Source organism: Chelonia mydas, chromosome 15, assembly GCF_015237465.2.
Source record: "Chelonia mydas isolate rCheMyd1 chromosome 15, rCheMyd1.pri.v2, whole genome shotgun sequence".
In the NCBI taxonomy this organism is placed as follows: domain Eukaryota; kingdom Metazoa; phylum Chordata; order Testudines; family Cheloniidae; genus Chelonia; species Chelonia mydas.
The window spans coordinates 15,479,164-15,504,382 of NC_057856.1; the positions used below are offsets into that span (position 1 = coordinate 15,479,164).

At 42.8% G+C, this 25,219-nt stretch overlaps 1 protein-coding gene and 1 long non-coding RNA gene across 5 annotated transcripts in view; one reads left to right on the forward strand and one right to left on the reverse strand.

Annotated features, from left to right (window-relative positions):
- LOC122463028 overlaps positions 1–25,219 on the reverse strand; it is a 99,246-nt gene that overhangs the window by 7,718 nt on the left and 66,309 nt on the right. The window contains exon 3 of the long non-coding RNA XR_006285976.1: positions 3,757–3,806. This is a non-coding gene — a long non-coding RNA (uncharacterized LOC122463028). The remainder of the gene's footprint in view (positions 1–3,756; positions 3,807–25,219) is intronic.
- Positions 19,992–25,219, forward strand: part of MAPK1 (mitogen-activated protein kinase 1) — a 50,128-nt gene continuing 44,900 nt past the window's right edge. Inside the window, exon 1 of one of the 4 annotated variants that reach the window (XM_037878510.2) lies at positions 19,992–20,372. In XM_037878510.2, the coding sequence (XP_037734438.1) occupies positions 20,230–20,372 (143 nt within the window). In that variant the 5' untranslated portion in view covers positions 19,992–20,229. Of the gene's footprint in view, positions 20,373–20,690; positions 20,745–22,161; positions 22,228–25,219 lie in introns of those variants that run through there. The other 3 variants (XM_043529306.1, XM_043529308.1, XM_043529309.1) reach the window with 3 other exon arrangements.

A 25,219-nucleotide genomic window follows, 5' to 3' on the forward strand; every position in this document is an offset into this window, starting at 1 on the left:
CTCCAAGGTGTGTATATTAAGGGTTACATAAATCAATAAATAACATAACATGTGAATAATAACTGCACAGACACCATGGTAATGAGTGCATATACAAATGTAGATAGCTAGATGCTATTTAATGACCAGTTCCTAATTGTACAGTATGTTTGCTTTGGTTTTTTTCTCAGTCTACATGAGCTGCTTGGAGCTCTATTAACAATGCAAATTATTTACCACTCATTTGTATGCAATATGCTCCTGCTTTGAAAGTACTTTATAGATTTCAAGCTAAACTCATCCCTGCAACTCCACTTAAATCAACGTTTACATTTATGCAAGAGCTGTTGGTTCCCTTTATTTTAATGAGTTTGATGGGTTGTTTTTCTTTAGGGGAATGTGCTCTAGTGCAGCATTTCCCAAACATTATTGATACGTGTGTCACCTTCTTAAACGGACATTTGAAGAACCATGTGCAAATTTCTCCTTTTTCTGCACATTTATTTTAGGCCACAATAGCTTAATTTACTACAAGTCTGTAAATACTTAATTTCATTGTGGAATGTATCTGATGGAGATCTGCCTGGGGGGAATTCGATGTGAAGGGAGTTAGGCTGGGGGAGTCAAAGTGGGAGGGGTAGAAGGCATGAGGTTTAGAGCTGGCTGGGAATTTTTCGGTGAAACTGAAAATGCTGATTTGTAGAAACTTACGTTTTCCAGGAACCCACCGGTTTTGACAGAACTTTCACTGGGAAGGTTTCTCAGGTTTAGGATAGAATTTCTAGTCAAAACGAGATAGACAAACACCTCAGAACAGCCTGGAGACAGGATGCTCACCTGGGATGCACAGACCAGGTGCATAGTCCCTACTCGGCTTGATTCAGATGAGTGCCCTGCCCACCAGGCTATTGGCTATTCTAGGATGGGTTGATGGGTCTCTCTCTCTCTCTGATCTTTCATGACCATCTCTGAAAGGTCTCAGTTGTTTGTCCTGATGCAGAGTGGGATAATTCTTGAAATCATGAAAAGTTTCACAAAACAGGAAAACTCATTTTCCCACTCAGGTCTAACAAAGTTAGATTGGGAGCGGAGGGGGGTGGGATTCTGGCTGAAGTGTGGGGAGGGCTTGGGGGGGAAGGGCAGAAAGGGTTCTGATGGGGTATCTGTAAAAACAGGGGGCGGGGGACAGAGAGCTTGCGGGAGGTTTGTTTGGAAGTGTGGGACTTCAACTCCAATTCACCCTTTTTTCTTTTTTCTCCTCAAGGCTTCATGTTCCTAGTTCCCTCTGAGCCAGGAAGCTGCGGCCCCTGACCGTTCTGGATTCTTTCCCTCGCGTCTCCTCCTGTCCCGGTCTCACCGTTCCTTCCTCTTGGTTAAGGGATTCCACAGCCCTCCTGCACTGTGAAATGATTCAAACAGGCTTCCCCAGCCCACCACTATTGAGGTTCCAACCCCATTCCATGGAGCCTCCCTTGGTCCTGAGACTCACATTTGCCCTCTGGATTCCAGGGCCCGCCAGCCACCCTCCTCGATGTTGGGCCATGATTCAGGAAGGCTTCCCCATCCCACCACTCTCCCTCCTGGTTCTGGTTCTCACCTTAAGGAGTCTCTCTCTCCTCACTGTTAGCCCTCTCCCTTTTAATCCTCCTAGAAGGCATCTAACAGCTGTATTTTTATCATGTTAAGGAGATAGCTCACTCCCTTGAATACCTTTTTCCTTCAAGAAGCCATGTCATGGAATGGGGTTGGGTAGCCACAGCCCCCACTACCCCTTAAAGGGGACAGAGAACCCTATTATAGCGCATCACTACCAACGAGCTCACATACCACTGTTTTTGGCAACTTATGCTCTAGTGTTTATAAACCCTTCTGCTCCTATTCGCCCAGATCCTGCCCAACTCCTGTCCTTGTCTCTCTCCTTCCCCTCTTCTCTTGTTCTCCCCCACTGTACACCTGCTCTCCTCCCCCCAACTCCTATCCTCTTCCTTGTAACTGTCACCTTGCCACCCTGGGAAAAAAATATCCATTGATGAATGTGGCAAACTCACAGAAGAGTTCCGTGGCCTCCACCAAACTTTCTGTTTCTATAAAATCCCTCCAAAGATGGAGCCTTATCTACCTCGTTTTATGTTTTTCAGCACCGGGGTGGAAGAAGCTGCAGCAAGGGCAAATCAGCAAATGGGCCACGGAGCACTTTGAATGTGACCGGCGGTCTAACCACCCCCATTATATTGCAATATAAAAAGCAGATGCCAGACCTTCCACCTATGGATGTTGTGGCCCAGTGCATTCTGTGTCTGTGACCTACTGTTTAGGTGGCACATGTGCATGCATAATAGTATTTACTCTTTGAGAAATGTTCTTCCAAGTAGCTCTCTGATTCAGCCACTCTTGGGATGGCTTTTACTAAGGCCTGGTCTACACATAAAACTTGGGTCAACCTAGCTACATCATGCAGGGCTGTGATAAAAATTTACACCCTGAGCACCATAGTTAGGTCGAACTATTCCCCAGGGTAGATGTGGCTAGGTCAAGAGAAGGATTCTTCCATTGATTTAGCTACCACCTAGCGGAAGGCTGGCCTACTTGCATTGAGGGGAAAAAACCCTTTCTGTCACTGCTGGAAGCATCTACGCTACCACAGCACAGCTGTAGTTAACCCAACTCACTACCTGCCTCTGGTCTACTTAAGATTTAAAATCAGAATGAGTCGCGCATAGGAAATTCAGGAGATAAAACCTCACCCAACGTCTGGGAAAGCTTCACTTTTAATCATCACAAATAGCGAGATACATTCAGATCGTTTATACAGGGGCTGGGGCTGGTTTCCATAACATGGTGTCTAGCCTGTGATGTATAAAGTCGTATGCTGTGCTGCACAAACCCTGTGGTGATGGGCACTCTTATAAGAACTGTAGAGTAGATAAATATATACTGTGTGTGGGCACATACACACAACCCTATACACTACAGGTGGAGAGGTGATAGCTGTGTGATGAATTGCAAAGCCGTGTGATAAATAGTCAAAGATGCATAGGTCTATTTCACCTACCTTCTGTCCATGAGCTTCTCTCTCTGTTTTAACATCCTCTTCAAGTAGCTGCCATTAGGGCCCCTTTTCAACAAGTGCAAGGGCCAGAGCAGTGTAAAGGGTCCTGAAAGCGTGTATCTGACTAGGGGGGAAATTTCCTGGTGCAGACACAGCCATAAAGCTGCCTTCTATGGACCACATTGCAAGATCTGGCATAAGGGGTGTGTCCACAGAATGCACCATTATGGAGATCCCTGGCAGGTCTGCAGGCTGATAGGGCAGCCTCCCTGGGGCTGTCCTAACTTGGACAAGCTGCTGGGATTGTCTTCTAAATTACAACAGGGGACGCCCCAGCCCCCCGAGCAGCCCAGGAGCAGGATGGCACAAAGGTGGCTTAAAGCCACCTTAGTTCCCCCTCCATTTGCCCTTGGTATGTAAAAATGTTGTCACTTTAAAGTCATTATATGCCCATTGGGTTAGAAATAGGAGCTTTTTCCCATGGGGAAGGAGGATTCCTAGCTTCTGAGGGGGACCCAGCACTTGCTTCTGTAACTGCAAGGATTTGGGATATTGAAGCATTTATGGGAGGATCCTTGCTGCTCTGACATGGATGTGGAGCAGCCTTGAAGCAGCTGGGGCATTCTGGTTTGTCCTTTGTAACAAGTGCTCATGCTAACCATGTTGAAGCTGAACAAAAACCCTATTCGAGCAGAAACCAAAGTTGTTTTAATTAACATCTTACTTACACTAAGCCTTGGCCATCTGTTCCACCCCCTCAATGCGAATGCCACTGTCCCTGTTGATGACATAATTAAAAATGAAAATATATTTTGGTAGAATGCAGCAAAGGCATCTGTGGTGATTTTTCTTGTATTCCTGACCCATCCCTCCCCTTCAAAAAAAAGAAAAAAAAATCCAGAGGGAAACTGCTTCAGCTTCCCTTCAACTCTGTAATGAAGCTGTTGTAGCAGTGTCACACTGAGCTTTCTTGAGCTGTCTAACTACTTTATTATATTCTATGTTGACACTGTTTTAAACCAGCCCACGACAAGTTTTTACTCTCGTCCAATTGCTGCCAGATTAGTTAATGTCTAAGCTTTGTTTTTATTGTTGCAGTAACAAAAGGGAAAGGGAGGGAGGCATTTGAATCGTGCTTTGTTAGAACTACAGCTCCATGTGAAAGAACTTGAAACCTCTCCACTCTTAAACTAATCAGAAATCTGTTCGTAGCAGGAAGCTGCCCCCTCATCTCAAGGCTCTTTCAAGTTCCAAGAAGGGGTTAACTTGAATACAGAACAAGAAAGTTTAGTGAACAGAAGAGGAATGATATAATGACCGCTGAGATCAGCTGGGCTGCTCATGTTACAAACATGGGCCTAAGTTTTTCTGAGGCTGGGGGAAGAGGGGGGCAGCTTTCCTGTAACTGGGCTAGAGCAGTTACTCAGGTCTTTTACAGCAAATGAAGTCACCAGGGTGAGTCACATTCCCTTTTGCTCCTCTCTGCCAAGTTCTAAGCACTGAGGGTTGGGGCGGGGGGGTGAACTCAAAAAGCAAAACCAACAGAAAGCAACAGAGCAGGAAAGTTGAACTGAGACAACCCTCCATCTAGATATTATTTGACATTTTAGGACTGATGGTGGGTAGAGATAAAAGGTCTATAAATATCCTGTTAGTGAATTTCACAACAATATCACCTGTCAACCCCTCAGCTGAACAAATAGGTTAACTTCTTCAAATAATACACTGCATAATTACAGATTACATTCTTGTGCCATATGGAATGAAGGACTGATCACTGCAAAAGACGTTAACCTTTCCTGTTCAATTGAAAGATGCTCTAGCCTTGGGAAGGTAAATGGCACATGCAGCTGCTGTTGCTGAATCATTCGAGTCCCAAGACAGGACTGAGCAAAACACCAAGATGGTTAACTGATGCTAACCCGCTCAGCCAGCGGTATCTGTCAACGCTTTGGAAGCTCAGTCAGTGTTCAGCTCTATTTAATAAATTACCAGGGAGCTTTGCTCCAGGGCTCATAATGAAGTTCTGAGATACTTATTCTTGTCAATTATCTGGTATCTTTATTTATTTTATTTTATTTTATTTATTTATTACAAATAGGAACATCAGTCCACAGAGTGTTTTTTAGAATGCTTGGAGGTCAGAGTGTCTCAGAAATGTTTTTTTTGGTTTGTTTTTGCATCAGACTTTTTAGCACGTATCCTACCAACATTTTATAGATTTGATAGATTAAGGCCAGAAGGAGTTACCCAAGTGATCGTCTAGTCTGACCTCCTGCATAACACAGGCCATAGAACTCCCCTCTCCCCCCAAATAATTCCTGATGTAGCTAGACCATATCTTTTTAGGAAAAAATCCAATAGTGATTTAAAAGATGGCCCATGATAGAGAATCCTCCATGACCCTTGATCAATTCCAATGGTTAATTAACCTCACTGTTATAAAAAAAAATTACACCTTTGTTATAAATATAAAGGGAAGGGTAACCACCTTTCTGTATACAGTGCTATAAAATCCCTCCTGGCCAGAGGCAAAACCCTTTCACCTGTAAAGGGTTAAGAAGCTAAGATAACCTCGCTGGCTCCTGACCCAAAATGACCAATGAGGGGACAAGATACTTTCAAATCTGGAGGGGGGGAACAAAGGGTTCTATCTGTCTGCATGATGCTTTTGCCGGGAACAGATCAGAAATGCAAGCCGTCCAACTCCTGTTAAGTTAGTAAGTAATCTAGCTAGAAAATGCGTTAGATTTTCTTTTGTTTAATGGCTGGTAAAATAAACTGGTAAAATGGCTGGAGGGAATGTGTATTCCTGTTTTGTGTCTTTTTGTAACTTAAGGTTTTGCCTCGAGGGATTCTCTTTGTTTTGAATCTGATTACCCTGTAAGGTATTTACCATCCTGATTTTACAGAGGTGATTCTTTTACCTTTTCTTTAATTAAAATTCTTCTTTTAAGAACCTGATAGATTTTTCATTGTTCTTAAGATCTAAGGGTTTGTGTTCACCTGTACCAATTGGTGAGGATTATTATCAAGCCTTCCCCAGGAAAGGGGATGTAGGGCTTGGGGGGTATTTTGGGGGAAGACGTCTCCAAGTGGGCTCTTTCCCTGTTCTTTGTTTAACATGGTTGGTGGTGGCAGCATACAGTTCAAGGACAAGGCAAAGTTTGTACCGTGGGGAAGTTTTTAACCTAAGCTGGTAAGAATAAGCTTAGGGGGTCTTTCATGCAGGTCCCTAAATCTGTACCCTAGAGTTCAGAATGGGGAAGGAACTTTGACAACCTTATTTACAGTTTGAATTTTAGTTTCAACTTTCAGTCACTGGATCTTTGTGTCTTGTAGGACAATATCACACTTAACCATATTATCAGCAAGAGAAAAGCAAAGAATCACAGCTAGCAATGGATTCCACATGGCAGGTTTAAATATGTTATTTATATAATACTATAAATGTTCATGGTGCTTTAAAAACAAACAAAAGACAATATCCCTGTCTTTAAAAGCTTATGGTCAAAGGGCCAAATTCTGATCACTGTTACACGTATATCAAAAAATCCGTAGTCGCTCCACTCAGTGACTTTGGATTTGTACAGGTGTCAGTGATCAGAATCTGTCTTTAAGACATTGATGTGATGATGGATGGAAACAAGCATTGAAAGGCAGGGAAATAAGATAGATGGGATTGTTTGGGTGAGTGCCTTCTTTTGCAGGTTATGTACAGTTTTGTTTGGTTGTGCTTTTTGGATACAAGTATTAAGAAGGTAAAACTAGTGTTTGTTTGTCTGCCTCAGTGCAGCAGTGTGTTTTTAAGGGAGAGATCTGAAGAAGCTAAAGCAGGGTGGGCTGGGTCAGGAAGGGTTCCAGACATGGGTAACTGCATGGAATCAGGCATGACAAGGAAAGCAGGGAAAGGCAACAAAAGAGTGGTTGGTTGTGTGGCTTAGGCACCGCTATGGGACTAAAGGCATGGGGGAGAGAAGTAGGTTGGAGTAACCATTAAAGTATATGCATGGTAGATGAATTTTATTACTGCATTATGGCTAGATTGGAGAAGAGTGATGCAAGAGACAGAGAGAGGTAGCTAGCAATAGCCAAGATCATAGATGTAACCACCAGGGAGAGCATCAGGGATGTGTCCTCCCCCAACATTTTATTATTTGAGCGTAAGTGCAGATTTGGCACTTATTGCATTCCCACTCCTTGCCCTCCTCAACATTATAGGTGGGTGCATCACTGATAGCAGAACCAGACAACAGCAGAACCAGACAATCAGCACCTGGACAGGGGGAGCTGGCAGTAGGAAGGGAGAGTAATGGATGGGGTTTTGGAGACATTCCAGGAGGACTTTGTGTCAGTCCTCAGAGTGGAGAAGGGTTAAAAAATTACACTGGGGTTGTGGTCCAGTGAGACAGGGAGGATAGTAGTCTTGGCAACAGTAAGAGGAGGAAGGGAAGAAAGTGACTTCACGTGAACAGGCTGCTGCTAAGTGCGCTTGAGTTGAACAGAGAAGCACTCTGTAGGCAAGAATAATAGCCTGAGCTATCCAATCTAGCTATCTAATATTTTTATTATTATTAATCTATTACTGATTTTCATAAAGAAACAAACAATGAAAAGTACAAAAAGATAAATGACTTACAGCTGGTATATATTTCCAAATACTGCATGCTTTGTGATAGTGCCAATAGAATTATGCAATTTTACAACTTGCCAAAGTTACAAGACAATACTACGTAGACAGAACACGTCAGAGTGGCGGTAACTGATTTAAAATAGGAGAAGACCTATATGAATAGGGAGAGAAGGGAAGGAGAGTACTGGGGGTGGTGAGGGAATAAGAGGAGGGATTAGGTGGAATGAACTCTAGCATTCTTTGAGCCATCTCAGCACTTTTAGCCAAATGTATCTAGAACATGGTCCAAATTTCTTCAGATCCATTTAATTGCTTTCTCTGTTGATAAGCTATTCTTTCTTTGGCTGCTAATTCAGACAAGTCCAAATACCATGACTCTATTCTGGGCATAAGCCTACTTTTTCATTTGTGTACAATCATGTGCTTGGTGATCATTGGTTCTTGGGGGCTGCAAAGTCTTTGTGATGGACTAAACCCAGTTGAGCAGGTAAACAAGCTAGGATAAAATTTTCAGCTGGAGATTTGGCTCCTTAAACTGAGCATGGTTTTAACTCTTGTACCCACCTCTTTTCACAGCTGCCTGACTGTTGGACAGCTTCACAGTATATGCATCAGGGTTCTTTTTGTTTCAGCACAAACAAATACCAGTAGATAAGGGCCTTATCTTGGACAGCTTTGATGGTGACCAATACATTTTGAATTGTATCAAACGGCCTGAGATCCATAGAAGTATTTTTAGCATTCTGTAAAATGCTTTGCCGTTGGGGTTCTTTTAAGGTCCCTGATAAATCTCCTTCCTGTGCTTTCACAAAGAACTCCTCCTTGATATTCCCATGATGGATGCATTAGGAGTTAGTTTACGCCCATGAGGGGACTTCCCTAAACTTGGGATTTCATTAAGAGGACAACTGCTGTCTGAGATAAGTTGCAGTAAAAGCTGTTCAGAGTCGGCTGGGAATTTATTAGCATATTGGCATTTATCCAGCTGCACTTCATGAAAGTAATGGGAAATGGTGGTGGTACACTGTCCTTGTATAAAGTGTTTGATATGAAAATGGAGAATTTCAGAGATCTGTAGGAGGGCTGAGTGTACTCACTTTGCTCCTATTCATTTCTCGTGGCACTCTTTCAGAGTCATCAATCCAAACAATTTCTAATTCATTAACTATTTGTATATGTTTACATCGTAGGGTCTAGTAGTTGCGGTACAGGCCTGAGCATCAGGCCATCTGCCTCCTGCTCTCCTACACTTGCTATGTGATTTGGGACAAGACACTTGGGGGTGTGTGTGTGTGTGTGTGTGTGTGTTTTCCTGTCTCTAAAATGGGGGTGATAACTCCTACGTGACAGGCGGTTTGTAATCTCCTCAAAGAAGGGCTGCCTTTATCGTAATAATAGAAAATACTTCTTGCTGCGCTAGTCCAAGGATTTCAAAGTTCTTTATGAATACTGAGTATGCTGCATGGCACCCCTGTAAGGCAACCACTGGATGTATTGATCAGGAAACTGATGCGCAGAGAGGCTACCTTGTTTGCACGAAGTTGCACAAGTCAGTGATAGAACTGAGACTAGAACTCCTGATTCCTGGTCTGTTGGTCTAAACACTCGACCATGATCCATCCCATGGAGGGAGGAGGAAGAAGGAGATGTAGTGTGTATGAATATATTTACATTACATATAGTGTAGTTATAGTTTCCATTTATCACACGGTCCTATCATCCTCTATGTACATCTGAAATAAAAAAAAATACGAATGCAACCAGAGTAATTCTCCCACTGTTAGGTCTTCCAAAATCCAACAAGCCATATGTCTTTTTAATTAACTACAATGATGTTAACTAGATCCGAAGAACAAGAAAAATAAAGTACTAACAAACATGAATGGAGCTGGCAGAATGGGTGGATCCTTATTGACAATATACATCCGCTCATTCCATTCTGGAATTCAGGCTCCAAACCATTCCAGCTGGCAAGATTTTTAATTCTAATACACAGAATATTAATCCTTTAAAGGAGCAATAATTATATCGAATCAACCTCAGGTCTTAAACTTCCGTCCACCACACTTACCAAACAAAAAGCCCCTGAACCCAGTTCAAACACTCCACTGAATGAAGTCTGGAGAAACAGATAAGTCTTGTAGTCTGCACTAAGGTGAACAAACCTACTTAGATGGGAAGCTCTTTGAGGCAGGGACCATTTTTTTTCATTGTATTTTATATTACCTAGCTCAATGCTAATTTCTTAGCTTCCTCTGTAATAGTTATGACTTGACCACAAGCACAGAGACCAACCTGCACCAGTTTCAAGATTTCAGTTTCATTTATTTCCCTGCCAAATATTTTTTATCTGCCACCAGGATAAGCTGCACTGTAAATTCAGTCTGTACTGCTGTAGAATTTGCACCCGTTTCTTACAAATCTACTGGTCTGGGCTAGTGTTAATTTAGCAAGACTAATTAACTGAGAAAACAAAGCTGTTGAGTGAGAGATCCACATAGCAAGTATGCATACTTCTGTATGTCTCTACATACTGTGTGTTTGATTCGCTCTTTGGACTGTTATGGATTGTTGTTCGAAACAAATCTTAATTAAATCTAAAGGTTACTTGTGCCATTTCTAGATACTTTATCCTGTAATTATGCCGATTTTAATTCTCTGCACACAATTGTTGTATAAAACCCCACAAACATTAAATTAAAAAACAATTCACTTACTCAAAAGTCTTCCAACTCACATATAGAAACAAAGGCCTGGGCCAGAGGTTTAATTCTGCTCCCACTGAAATCAATGGGAGATTTGACATTGGTTTCAGGGGGAGTGGAATTGGCTCCCATTCAGTGCTTAATTTGTGCCAGGGCTGAGCCCCAGCACCGCTAGGCTTGGCAGTTCATAGCCCCAGCACCTCTGGGCTCCTGGCCAGCAGCTGCTTCTCTCTGGCTGCACAGCTCTGAAGGCAGCACCGCCACCAGCAGCAGCGCAGAAGTAAGGGTGGCAATACACCATACCAGGCCACCCTTAGTAACTTCTGTGCCGCTGCCCTTCTGAGCTGGGTATCTGGCCAGAAGCCACTGCTCTCTGGCCACCCACCCAGTGCTTAATGTTTTAATGCCTCTTTCGTTACAAATTAAGCACGGCTCCCATTCCATTCTTGTCTGTCTTGCACAAGTAATCCCTTTGACATGTGGCAGGAAAATCTCCTTTTGTTGATAAATACCATGGACACCACAGGCCATTTTGTGTTTGGATATTATTTTTCTTGTGCAGCATTTACTAACAAATGCTTGAAGCTTTATAGTGTGATCAACGTTGTATCTCCTCACAATAAACAGGAAGCCTTAGAATATACTTCATTACCAGTAGAGCACCACACAAATTCCAAAAGATAACAGCTCAAACTTTTTTTTTCTTCAAAACTGTGTTATCACTTCCTCTAGGAAACCCATGTAACTTCTACCAGGCTGCTCTCTGCTAAGCCTATGCAAAATTGCAAGTTGTTACTTTGCAAATGAACAGTGCATTATCAACTTTAGAGTGTAGAAACTGACAACTGTAATGCATGTAATATTTATATATAATGTGCTTATATACACTCTGAGGTATCAGCATAGGGGGTGTGGATTTAGTCCTGGTGCAAAGTGCTGGTTTGCCAGTAGAAGAGACTGATATTTTCTATTTATCCACAGAACTAGTGCAGCATGGAAAGCAGCAATATGCATCTCCCTGCAAGGACTTGCCAATGTCTTATGTTCAGAGCATACACACAAAGAAGTTAGATAAAAACATAAGTACTCATGCTGAAAGGTCACAACTTTATTTCTTAGAATTCTGGTGCCAACAAGGAAACTGGTTGTGATGATGGTTTTTGTGATGTGGAAGCTTGTCTTCAAAGAACTGGTCTAAGCTCACCTACTCATTTCACATAGTTACTAACCAGCTGCCAAGTGGCAGCTTTTGTCACTATATCACCATGAGCTGAATGTGAACCCCAATAACTTGTATGGGAAAAGCTGTGAATGCCATTACTGCAATATATTAGAGAGGTAGCCGTGTTAGTCTGTATCCACAAAAACAACGAGGATTCCGGTGGCACCTTAAAGACTAACAGATTTATTTGGGCATAAGCTTTCGTGGGTTAAAAATCCCACTTCTGCAATATGTGCTTTCCTCATCCTGCTGTGTATGTTTCTGAACAGGGAGTGCCTATCACTTTAGCCAGATATAACTGCAAGAGACAAGCACCATACACATCTCTGGCACTGCAGAGACAATAAAGTAACATTACTGATTTATGAGAGGCTCAGTTAATGGTGATAGCACCCTCTTTATCTTTCTTGAAATCAAGTTCCAGTAAGTTATTTAAAAGTTTTAGCATTGAGACCCTCATCTTACAATTGGCTCCATGTAGATGGACTTGTGTGCACAGGGAAAGTGCTGCTGACTTCACAGGGGCTTCATCCATACAGAGCCAGATGCAGGATTGGGGCCTTAGATGTCCCAGTGACTGATGCCTTACGGCACACCATTAGTAACCATCCGGCAGCAGTCCTGAAGGAACCAGTCAGTAAATGGGAGCAGCAGCAACACAAACAGTCCCCTCAACAAGCACTGAATATCCACCAAACCAGCAGCTTTCTAATGCAATCAGCTTCAGTAGTTATCTTCTCTCTTCCAGTATCATATTTGCTAATCTGTCATTGAGGCTAACAGCCTGGTCCTCCTCCTCCTCCCCAACCACCACATCTCTGCTACTACCCTCTCTCACTCTCACCTGTCCCCCATTCAGCTTTATCCCCACCAGGCTCAGCCTCTTCTCCCTCCGCCCTCCTTTTTATTAACTCAGTCCTGCATTTCCCCCCCTTCAAGCCCAACAGCTACAAACAAGAAATATTTTTAAATGCAATGCATAGACAACCTGAAAAACCCAACATTCGTGTTGCAATCCTTGCCCTGTACTCCCCCACCTTTGCTTGTGATCATCACTTGTCATATCTACCTCTTGACTGACAACTGTCAGGGGATGGACTATGTCTTTTACTATATGTCTGTAACCCCCAGACCCTCAGTAGCATTGAGAAAATGAATAACAATAATTAATAATACAAATCTAGAGCTTTTTCTCCTTTTTTGTATTGTATTGTTTGCCTAACAATGTTACAAGAAATAAACAGGGCGAGAGGCTGATTTTATACATTATATTATTTTAATGGAGGCTTTTTTCCTTTAAAATCTTGCTGCCTTCAAACATATAACTCCAGTGCAGGAAAACTACACACACATACAAGATTCTTGGTTACATCAAGAGCCACTATAACATTTTACATACATATTGTTATGTTTTTTTTTCTCTTTGGCCCTGTGTAATTATTTTTATCTGGCTGTTTCAATTCCTTTATCAGTTTCAGCTTGTTTACTGAATTTTCAGTCTCTAGATGAAGAAGGCTCATAAGGAGTCAGTTTGCAGAAGTTAGAAGATCTAGATAACACTAAAGACAAGCAAAACCTTCAACAATATTGAAATTACTCAGATAGTTATTGCAGCTGACTGAGACAGAGTGTGCTTTGAGGCTGGGAAATTTCCATTACTGAAGTACAGGACAATGCCTGAATGCTGTGGCTGCTACTGTTGTAAAATAAAAGCAGCTTAATTTCGTACAGATGGCAGCCAAATATCAGCATATTAATTACAAGGGTGAGACTTATGCAATAAGCTTTTAAGACTGCATTAAAATGGATCTTTTTAATATTTAAAATATAATTGTAAACCACTCACACAAAATTAGGAAATGTATCATTGACTTGCTAATGCAACCAAGCTCCCAAGCTGCAGTTTGATGGCTTATTTGTGAGCAGTGAGTCTGACAAAAATATGACTGTACAAGCTTCCTCCTAGAACAAGGAATAAAAGAATGATATACAGAATTGTATTAGGTAATTAAGACAAGGTTGCTATTGTCCATATAGTCCTATGATTGGTAATATTTTATGTTTTCCAACTTCTGTTTAGTCATTCAGTGAAAATAAAAAGAATCCAGAGTTTAGATACATTGTATTAACGTGCAGCTCTGATTAATTTAAATATTTACCAAATTAGGTCCTGTTCCTGCCTTCCTTGTACAGCCTAACTTCCATTGAAGTCAATGGGCATTTGGGTGAGCAAGGAAGACAAAAAAAGATTTTTTTTTTTTTAAAAAAGGTATAATTAAATGCTGGGAAAACAGTAAATTAGATTTTTGTTTTCAGTTGGCTAGACTGAGTCAGGTTGTATATTGGTATTAACTGAATTACTGTATGAGAGGACAGGACGGCTATGGGGATTGGCTATATAGAGGACCTGAGCCTCATTTACACTAAGGCCACTTTACACTTGTCATATGGTGTAAAGTGGCCTTAGTGTAAACGAAAGTCAGGCCCAGGGGTTTTCAGCTCTAGATTACCAGTTTAAATCAAGTCTAGTTTAGTAGTCTCTAGAAGTTGTTAGCATCTGATGCTCTTTAAGAGTATAAGGATAGTTCCCAGTGGACCAGTGTTCACATCTAATGTATTTAAGATTTAGATCACATTCATCACCATGGTATCTGAGTGCCTTACAAGTTAAAATATATCTTTTTAAAAGACTTCACATTTCTCTCCCTCCACACCCACACACAGATTTGGGGCTTTTTAAAACTACCAGGGGAAGACTACGTTAAATATACGATATTTGCATTTCATTCGGAAGGTGTGGAGGTTCCTGGTCATTCTGATCTGCTCCAGCAAAAGTACCACACTCTTAGACAAGCTCTGTCCCATTGGCGCACGTGGAACTAAAACCTCCTTCCCAGTGATGGCAGGCTTAGGAGAGATGGCTATGGTTCTGAATGGGCACAGAGATTAAACTACCTTTCCAGGCACATGAGTGGGAAGATGCATGTTGCTGTTCAAGCTGCACCTGTTCTGTGGATAAGCAAACAATTTCAATCTCCAGGGCTCACAGGTACTTTCAATAGTACTGCACTTAACACAAAGTGAGCTGTTAAAATGGACATATCACACAGGACAAAGTTAAGGCTTTCCAGACCCAGCTTCTAGGATAAACCCATCCATGTGAACTGCGAAATGGATATGGGGGAAAAGTTAGTCCAAACCATAGCGTGTTTAACTTCACCATTATAATTATTAACCGTTTCCCAGTGTCTTTTTAAAAAAATACAGCATCTTTGTATGGCTTTACTGTTCTTAATGGTGTTTTTGCAGCATATTATTGCATCTGTTCAGGGAGGTATTTTTCCTACTTCCAGGCACCAATGGAGATTTTGCCATAAGTACCCCCTTTAAGGCCTGAGCCCACAAAGATTTAGTCATGTACTTAACTTAAAGCACATGAATAGGCTTCATGGGACTATCCATGTGCTTAAAGCACATATGTAAGCCTTTGCAGGGTCATGGCCTTCATGAAAGGAAAGATCCAGTATGAACTACTAGGTAATGAAAATAAATATATACATGAAATGCTAATGATCCTATTTATATATATTGGTGTAGACATGCATTTGGACACATGTCCAGGCTGAACATAGTTGCACCCTGTCAGGGGGGGTGGCTGACTTTCCACCACTTACTGGTCTGCCTTATTGGCATCGTTTTTGATCTGACATATCCTAGGGAAGGGGGAAATATATTAGATATACACTAGTTTTTAATCAAATTTTGCATTAAAACTGCTATTACTGGTTGGTTGTTAGATTTTTCCATAAGCATTTGTTTTACACTTGCTGATGACAGATTTATTTATGTATATATTCAGAACTGTAAGCATAATTTTGTTTTTTAAAGGTGTTAAGGGAACATTTTAAATCTTATTTTTATTTACTGAAACATTTATTCACATTTACAGATGTCTAAAATTTCTGAGAAAAGTAATGCCGGGTTTCTGAAGTGGAAAAAATAGTGTGAAAAACAAAGAGTTTTAGATATGAGGCAAAAATAACTCATACAAAGCAATGTTAACTGTTCCACTTAAATACACATACAATAAACCATATGGTTGAACGAGTATTAAACACTGACTTTTCATCATTAGATTATTCCAGTCACACACAACATTTCTCACTGTACTAAACTGACTGGAGGATTGTATTGCATCTGAAACCGGGACACCTGCTGTGCATTCTGGCATGGAAGGCGATCCATGGAAGTGCTGGGGTAGCAGAGTATGTACAGTTGCAACAGGGATATTCTTTTCCTCTTGACTGCTATTCAAACAGGGAGCTGAATGTTTTGCTTTAAGATGAGGAGGCCTGGCATGTTAGAATCCAAAGGTTCCACAGCAGTTGAGAGAGAGTGGCCACTGAGAATAACAGTTGGTTTGGGGGAGCTGATACGGGCTAGTCGGAATGAAAGTTGGTTTGGGGCAATTGGTGACAGGAGAAGGGTTGGACTTGGTATATGCAATGGCAAGACAATATAGGCAGTGGTGGGAGAGAGACAGAATTATCGAAGAAGTGCAGTGGTAGAAGCAGGGAGTCCCTTGAGGTGGAGAGGAGAGAGACAGCAATAGGCAGGGCAGGAATACCAATAGGAAGCCAGGCAAAGTGGGTCAGAAGCGCTATTTTTCAAAGACTATATAACCAGCTGAGTCTCCGATAAAGATGAGACCCCAACTCACCCATGTGCTGGCAAGCACTGGCTGAAGGGACACAGGGGCGGGGAGCGGGTCTGGGTATCAATTATTTGTTTTTAGTGTTTGTACGTAGAATAGGGAAGATGTATTCCGGAACTGAAGTCAGAAGGCCCATGTCCCCTGGAGGGACTGTTAATAATAGGACACCATGGTACATTGATGGAGTTGGCCTGGAAGCAACTCAGCCACATGGACAGAGCAGTGCACAGGGTTTAATCAAGTTCCATGTGTTCAGCTTACTCTGCATTCAGCTTCACTCTTTGCAAATGAAATATGGTGGCAGCACTGGAGCGGTGAGTTCTCTGAAGTGCCGCAGCTGGCTGCATGAGCCATGGAACTTGATCTGAAGTTCCCCGGAAACCTGGATTTTGCAGACACACGGGTACCCCAGTGGTAGAGCTGGTGGATGGACCTGGCCATGCAGGAGGCTGATGACAGCAGTAAAGTAAAACTATTATCCTACCTTACTGGGGAACAATGCAGACAGATATGCACTACTCGGAAGTGTACCATTGCCTCAAGCCTCACAGCAGTCCTAGGAGCCCTGGGGAGTTATTGCTTCCCAAAGCAGAATGAAACTGTAACATGACACAGGCTTTTCCTAGAGACCAATCTGAAGGAGATGGGCTAGACCCCTCTGCTATTGCCTTATGCACACTGGCTACAACATACAATTTTAGGGGAGTTGACAGGCTTCCTAATTTGGGACAGAATAGTCTGCAGCATTGGGAACACAATCTGTAGGAGCGGCTGCTCCGAGAAGATGATCTCACGTTAGACAGATGCTTAGACATCTGTCACAAGACACCAGTCTCAAGAGAAAGGATGAAAGCTCTAGGAGGCACAACAGCCCCAGAAAGGCATGCAGTGAGACAGCAGCAAAGGAGAGCAGATGGCATGGGTTCCAGACCATGGTGAGATGCATTAAGTATGGAAAACAGCATGAGCAGGCAGAGGAGAAGTGCCCTGCACTAGCACAGCATTGTAAGGAATGTGGCAAGTTGAATCATTTTAGCAGTGCGTGCAAGAGCCGGGGAAAGTCTCAGAAAGATTCAGTCAGACTTCTACAAGAGGGGGATGGGACATCAGACAGCAGCAATGACATCATGATTCTCTCCTTAAGTCCGAGAGAATACTAGGTTCAGGCTGTTGGGACAGAAAAGCAACACGTGAAAATACCAACCTCCATGCATGCAATAATGTTAACAGGAAAATGCCCTGTGCAATCTCAACTGGATAGCAGGGCCTACTGTGATTCCTTGGGTTGAATTGGACTCAAAAACACCCATTACAAACAGCAGGCACAATCTAAAAATGTAGAATGAGAGCATAATACAGCCCATAGGAAAATGTGACCTCATAGTAACTAGCCAAAAAATAACAGATAGTACCAACTGCAGTTTGTGGTGGTGGATAGTCTTAGGGTCTAAGGTGCTTACTGTATAAGGCATAGATCTGATTAGGGTACAGTGTCAGAATTTTATACCTGCAGTACAGGAAGCAAAAAGCAGAGTCCCATGGATAATAGAGACAATTTTAAATGCATATGGAAATCTTTATAAGGCTACAGGTACCTCAAAGGAATGCTTTTCCTGAAAGTAGACCCCCCCTCCAGGGGAACCTGTGTGCTTACCACAAAGGACAATTACAATGGGACTACATAATCAAATATGGAAGGGGCTCAAAAATCTGCAGAGTAGGGGTATTGTAGCACCTGTAGAGGCCAGTACAGCCTGCATAAGCAGCATGGTAGTGGTAAAGAAGCCCTCAGGCAAATTATGCATCTGCATAGACCCAAAGCCACTGAACCAGTCATTGAAAAGAAACCACTATCCACTGCCCACAATTGTTGACATCTTGCCAGAACTTTTCAGTCTGTGATGTGAGAAATGGGTTTTGCATAAAGAATCCAGCATGCTAACATCCTTTGTAACACCATTTGGTCACTACAGATGGCTGAGTGTGCTGATGGAGATAAGCCCAGTACAAGAGGTGTTCAAGAGAAGATTCACCCAAGTGAAGATGTGACAGAAAACTACAAGCTTTTCTACAGCAATGCAGGGACAAGAACAAAGAACTAAACCAAGAAAAAATGTACCTCAAATAACGTGAGGTGACATTAATTGGACCTCAGCTCACAGCAGAAGGACTGAGAGCAGATCCCAATAAGATTAAGGCTGCAAGAGACATGCTAGCTCCAGTGCTTATAGCGCTTCTTAAGAACGATAAATGTTCTGTCCACACCTGGCTTCAGAGCAGACCCCTTAAGTCAGCTCACAAGGCAGGATGTTGGGTGGGACTGGACGGTTCCTCAAGAGCAAGCATTTGATACACTGAGACACATGAAGCACTTCCAGCCAGGAGAGACACTGACGCTCCAATGTGATGCATCAGAGAGAGGATTGGGTGTAGCTCTTTTTCAGAAGCAACCAGTTCCTTATACCAGCAGAGTGCTGTCAGAAACTGAATAGAGGTATGCCCAAATAGAAAAAGAACAGCTGGCTGTGGTATTTGGAGCGGAGCAATTCCATCAGTACTCCTATGGTCATCCACTAATCGTGCACTCAGACCACAAACCCCTAGATACAATCATGACAAAGCCCCTTCTTAGTGCTCCAAAGAGATGGCAGTGCATGCTGATGTGTCTCCAACACTACCAGGCAGACATCGGACATTGTCCGGGAATGACGACTGGTGTTAGTTGACACCATGAGCAGGGCATATAGAGCCAGCATCGGGGGTTGGGGGAAGGGGATCAGGACACTGAATCCATGAACGTGCTGCACTATCTCTCCGTTTCAACAGCGAAGCTGATGGGATCAAAGACGCTCAAGAAAAGGACACCTAACTATAAGCAGTCAAGAGAACAATACTAGCAGGGTGGCCAGAAGACAAAAGCCAAGTATCACTAGGTGCAGAACCATATTTTCAAATTAAAGATGAGCTGATTATACAGGTTGGAATCATATTTCGAAGACAGAGAGCTGTTGTTCCCACCTCCTTCCGTAAGGATGTCACGTAAAGACACATGCTTCACACCTGGGCCCTGACAGCTATCTCAGACAGGCTCAAGAGTCTTTACTGGCCAAGAATTGATACGCAGCTCTGCTCCTTGACAGAAGGGTGGGACGTCTAGCGGTCAGGCGATAACCACCCGCCCAAAGAAATTCGGTTACTGCAAGAGCTCCCCACCCAACTAGGGGACACGGGCGGAGCAGACTTATCCACCTTCAGGGAAAAGCAGTAGGCGAGTACAGGGAATTACTATTCACATTGTGGGGCAGTCAATGCCCTAACCCCGCCTGATACAAGAAGCATGTCAGGGATTGGCCAACGGAAGGCCCCCTGTGTGAGAGGCACAGGCATCCGGCCACTGTACTCACTGACAGCGGACCCCAATTTGCCTCAGAAGAATTCAAGGCCCCAGTGTGCGGGGTCGCCCCGCTCTGGAGACGCAGCCCAGGGGCACTGACAAGGCGCGCGGCAGGTGGCGCCCCAGAGCAGCGCAGGCACCGGCCCATTGGCAGGCTGGCTTCCGTCACCGGACGCCGAATGGGGCTCTGCAGCAGCGCTTTCCCCGCTCAGCAGGCACGCAGGCCACGTGACCTACCCGGCCCCGCCCCTCTGTGGCGCTGCGGCTCTGAAGTTACCGCAGTCCCCTTAGCCCCGCCCCTCCTGTCCTTCTCGCGCCTGGTTTCCTCGCTCCTCCTCCTGCTGTGTGCGCGAGTCCTCCGCCCCCTCCTCCTCCCGTCTGTGCGCGCGCGCCCCCCTCAGCCTCTGTCTCCTCACAGCAGCGGCGAGCGGGCCTGGGAGCGGGCGGCAGCGGGTCCCTCTGGAGCGCAGCGGCCGCGCGGGCACCGGAGGCGACCACATCCCCCTTCCATAGCGGTTCCCGGCACGCAGAACATGGCGGCGGTACCGGGGGCTGGGGCTGCGGCCGGCTCGGCCAACGCCGGGGGTCCGGAGATGGTGCGGGGCCAGGTGTTCGATGTGGGGCCCCGCTACGTCAACCTCTCCTACATCGGGGAGGGGGCCTATGGCATGGTCTGGTGAGTACCGGCCGGGGAGCCGAGCCGATCCGAGCCGGGGCAGCGCCCTGCCCCGCCCGCCCGCCGAGCCTGGCCCGCAGCCTCTCCCGGGGGCTAGGGAACAGCCCGCGGCCCCAGCCTCCTGGCCCTCCCGCAGGGGGCCGGGGCTTAAGCATCTCTGCATCCTGCTCCTCTTCCCTGCCCGCTGCTGCCTCGTACCCCCGCTTGCTTCCCCTGCCCTCTTCTCTGACTCCTAGCCCCAGTCGCTGCCCCTTCCTTCTCCAATCCTGCTTCAAGGCTTAATTTTTTTTTTTTTCCGTTTACTGTCTCTTAGGTTGGTTTAACTCTCTCCCCCCACCCCCTTCTTGGTGGTGTGTTTTTAAAATGGAAAAGGTAACCAAAATCATGACTATGACTGACTGATTATGAGCACTAGGGCTCACCTTGTATGCCCCAAGACCACACTGGGTAAACAAAAAGAGAGACTCTGTGTGTAGGAATTATTACCCCCAAGTCTCTCTTCTTTGGTTGTGATTTGCCACCCCTCCCCTCCAGTAATGGCAAGTCACTTTGTCTAGCCTAGTAAACCTCATAGATTGGTGACATTTTTCTTCGTTATAGTTGAAACTGTTTTGTATCAGAGACTTCCAGTGAAACACATTAAAACACAAACATGTATGCAAAGTGAATGTGTGCGCTCAGCTATTTGATATCGTCTGTCTTAAAGGGGCTATAAGAATGATGCGAAATGCACAGATGTATTTGAGCAAGTTAAGGTGTTTATCTCCTAGTAGTGTAGTGAGTTTGGGTTGAGCTGATGCATGTATGTGGGTGGTAGGATGGTCTAGTGGCTAGGATACAAGAGTATCTCTGCCTTGCTCTGTGACCTTGCTTAAATCATTTATCCCATTTGTCTGTCTTTCCATCTGTAAAGTGGATTAAAGAAATTTACCTCCTGAATTGATTTCAAGTCTGCAAATGAAACAGGATTAATAAATTTCCTTCAAACCCTATGCTGATTTTCCTTTGGAATGCACTTTGTCTTTCTATGACATTTCATTTTTAAAAGACCGGGTATGTTTTGAAATAAATTTGATTTATCACTTTTTTAGTTATATATTCAAAAAAATTTTTTACAGCTATAACCTTTAATTCAGGGGTTGAATTATGCTGACTTTTGGTGGCTCCATGAGAGGCAGTCACCTTGTATTCCAGAATTTAAGCTTTCATTTAGGCCTGGATTCGCCAAGGAGTTAATCGTATGCTTAAGTGCTTTTACTGGATTGTGACATTAGGCCTTTTAGTTGTGGTGATAACTTTCAAAATGTGATCTGAGGTCCTGTTTATATTTGTGTATATATATTTGTACCAGTGCAGCTACGCTGGTGTAAATCGCCAAGGTGGATGCACTGTACAGATTTTAATACGAGGCCTTTGTTAGTGCAGTTTACCTCAAAAACCAGCATAAGCTTTACGAGTGCAAGCCCCTAGTTTTACACCTGTTCAGAACATCTACTTTGAGGGGTTTGGAGCAGTGTAGCTGCACAGGTACAAATACCTTGGTGTAGATAGACTCTGAATGTAAACCAACACATTGACATTTGTCTGAGGTTGAAGATGTACTATTTGAGGCTTTCTAAGTACTTCTAAATGTATACTGCCCCAGTTATCGAAGTGGTATGCTAACAATGGTGAAATTTAATTTAGCTTCAAACTTATCTATTTCACTACTGATCAAAGGCTGCGAGAAATGTTACGAAGAGTACACAGTCTACTGGTAATAACATCCTATTTTGGCTTCACAGGTGAATGGGGTGTGGTTTGTGGGCAGGACTAGGGAGCATATCACTATTTTCCTCCCTCGACTGGATGTCTGGTTAGTGACTTGAGATAAAACCTTAAGTTTTCCATTTCACCTAAAACAATGTCTGTATAAGATAGCCTTTTTATCTTAAAAACTCAACACATTAATATATTTTATATACAATTAATGACAAGTGTTTTTGGACTAAAATAAAAATGTTAGACCCTACTGTTCCAAATGCACTATGGTTTGTTGAGCTGCTGTATTCCCCCTATGGAGTTAAGAAGTTAAAGCATTCACTATATCGGGTATTAATTTCTTAATTGCTGTTGTTCAATACAGTCTCAAGTGTGAAGGGACATGAAACAAACATTATAAATTTGTATTGCATATTTAATAAGGAAAGTGTTGGAGTGCATGTGTCCTAGTGAGATGTCATAGCAACTAATGTTTGTTAACCTGTAGGAACACAAACTACTATGATTACATAAGATTACTTTCAAGCAACTGGAGTATATTCATGATGCAGATTGACACTTGATGTTTCATGCTTTGCCTTGCTTGCAAAGCTGTGTGTGCAATTCTTACACTATGGAGGCATTTTCATCGGGGTGGGGAGAAGATGTCGTCAGATTTTTTTTTGAAAGCTTCAGAAGTAGATTTATAATTTTTTCAGTGAGATAAAATTAGTAAAGCTATGGTACTAAAGTCTTGCGACTCTAGACTAAGTTAATATATAACATTTGAGAGATCATATTTATCAGTATATAGTGCCATGGCTTCATAATGCAGAAATGTAAAAGACTGGAGAGTTTTGAAAGCTACCTGGTGTGTTTTTCATAACCTCTCTTATTATATTTGTAAATTATCCAAGCTGTGAGTTCAATTAAACAAGCACGCTCTCATGGCCCACGTTAGTCTTTTAGCGAAATTAAATTGAAGCAACAGCCACTTTAACCTTCCATGACAAGACAGCGATATTGTAAACAGAGGACTATGGCTTCACAGCTGGGTTAAGCAGAGAGAACTGAGTATGTTCAGGAGCGAAGCCTTAATCAATACAAAGCTGAAACAATAGTTAAGGAAAGAAAGGAAAATACTGGTCAAGTAAGCTGCTTGTATAAATGTTCTCACATTCAAATTTTCTCTAGTATGAAAAACTCTAGAGATAATAGTTAAATGCTTTCCTTTAACTCAGTCATCCATAGCCAGGTCAGGATTTAGAGTAAAAACAGAGTTATTAGAGCTGTATGTCAAGTAATATTTTATAGGTGTGCTTTTTCAATATTTTGGAGAGTAAAGGAGGATAAATTATATATTGATTTGAAGGGTAATTTTAGAGGAACCTGTGTCTTAACCTTATGCCCCTAAATTTAAACTCTGTAATTTTCAAAGGTTATATTTTTGCCAGCATAACACATTCTGTCTCAGTTGTCTCCAAGGGCTAGATTCCGTCCTTGTGCCTGTTTGATTCACATTCAGATTGTGCTATCGGAGAACAGGACTGGAGCTTGACTGGCTCAGCCTAAGCATAGGGGAAATGTTTACCAAAGGATGGTTCTCCTCCCCAACAGTCAACCAGGGAAGTCAAGAGTGGAAGAAAGCTGAAAACTAGTCACCAGTTACAGCTCCCTGATTCTCTGCCCTGATCCTGGCACAGGTTAAAGGGGACTAGGGGCTGCCTCACTTTTGCCTGCTGGCTGTGGTCCCTAAGGGGCTGACTATAAACTACTTGGAGATAACGAGAAACACTCCCACCGCTCCCACATTGTGGCCCCCTGGGGTTTTCTCTCCTTCTTCTGGGTATATTCCTCTGTGCTGAAGGAATACTCAGCAGGAAAACTTGAAGGAGTTTTCTGTTCCCTTTGTGCCACCTACGTAGCACGTAGGACAGAAGATGTATCCTAAACAATTGATTGTGGCCCCTGGACTGTTTTGAGATTACTTTGACCCTCTGGCTCAACAGAATGGACATCATCTGTCTACAGATACTGTCTTATGTCTAAAGCTATGTCTATACTACGGACCTTACAGTGGCACAGCTGTACCGCTGCAGCTGCGCTGTTGTAAGGTCTTCTGTGTAGCCACTCTGTGCCAGTGGGAGAGAGCTCTCCTGCCAGCGTAATTAAATCACCTCCAATGAACGGCGGTGGCTATGTCAGGTGGGAGACAAAAGCACAAAAGTGCTAGTGTAGACAGAGCCTAAGTTGACTTAAAGCTTCACACCATCCTAATAGGAAAAATATACTAGTATCTATCCATTTTCATATTTTTAGAGAAAATACTTCTAATAGAAATCTTAAATCTGAAATCCTTTTATGAATCAACTTCTTCAAGAAAGAGGATGGATATTTTAAATGAAATGTATGACAATTCTTCTCATAAAATTTCCCAGTGGGTCAATTCTAATGGGATTAATAGGAAACTTTTGTTCTAAACTGAGATTGTTGATAATCATTACTTCTCAACTAGAATATATGTTTTAAACATTTAACTTAATAGTTGTTCCAACAGTTTATACGGTACTTAGACTATATGGTGTCAGCGACTCAAAGGTATGTATAGCAGTTGCAATCACAACATGCTGTTCCCAAGCTTTTAGAACCAACAGATATGAGATCTGAACATTCTTTTAAATATTTATCCTTTATTCTCAATTACAAACATTTATATTTTAACTGACATAAAATATTTGTAGTTGTGGCAATACTTCATGCACACCGACGTTGGGGTAAATTTTGATGGGATGTAGAGGGCTTCCAAAAAACAAAACACAAAACCCTACACGCATTGCCACTAATCAGTCCTTTCCAAACATAAAAAAAAGAAGAATTTTAAACATTCAGTTAAACGATTATCTTGTCAGTTCCCATTGACAAAGTGGATAATGTGTAGTTCATATTCAAAAATTTAAAAAAGATACATTACAATGATCTGTCTTCACCAGAGTGTCTAGATGCTTGCAGGATCAGGGCCTGTGTGGGTAACAGTGAAACAGATTGTACATTTGACAATAATTTAAATAAACTAGGAAAGATTTTCAGTAAAACTTTCATTTATAGTA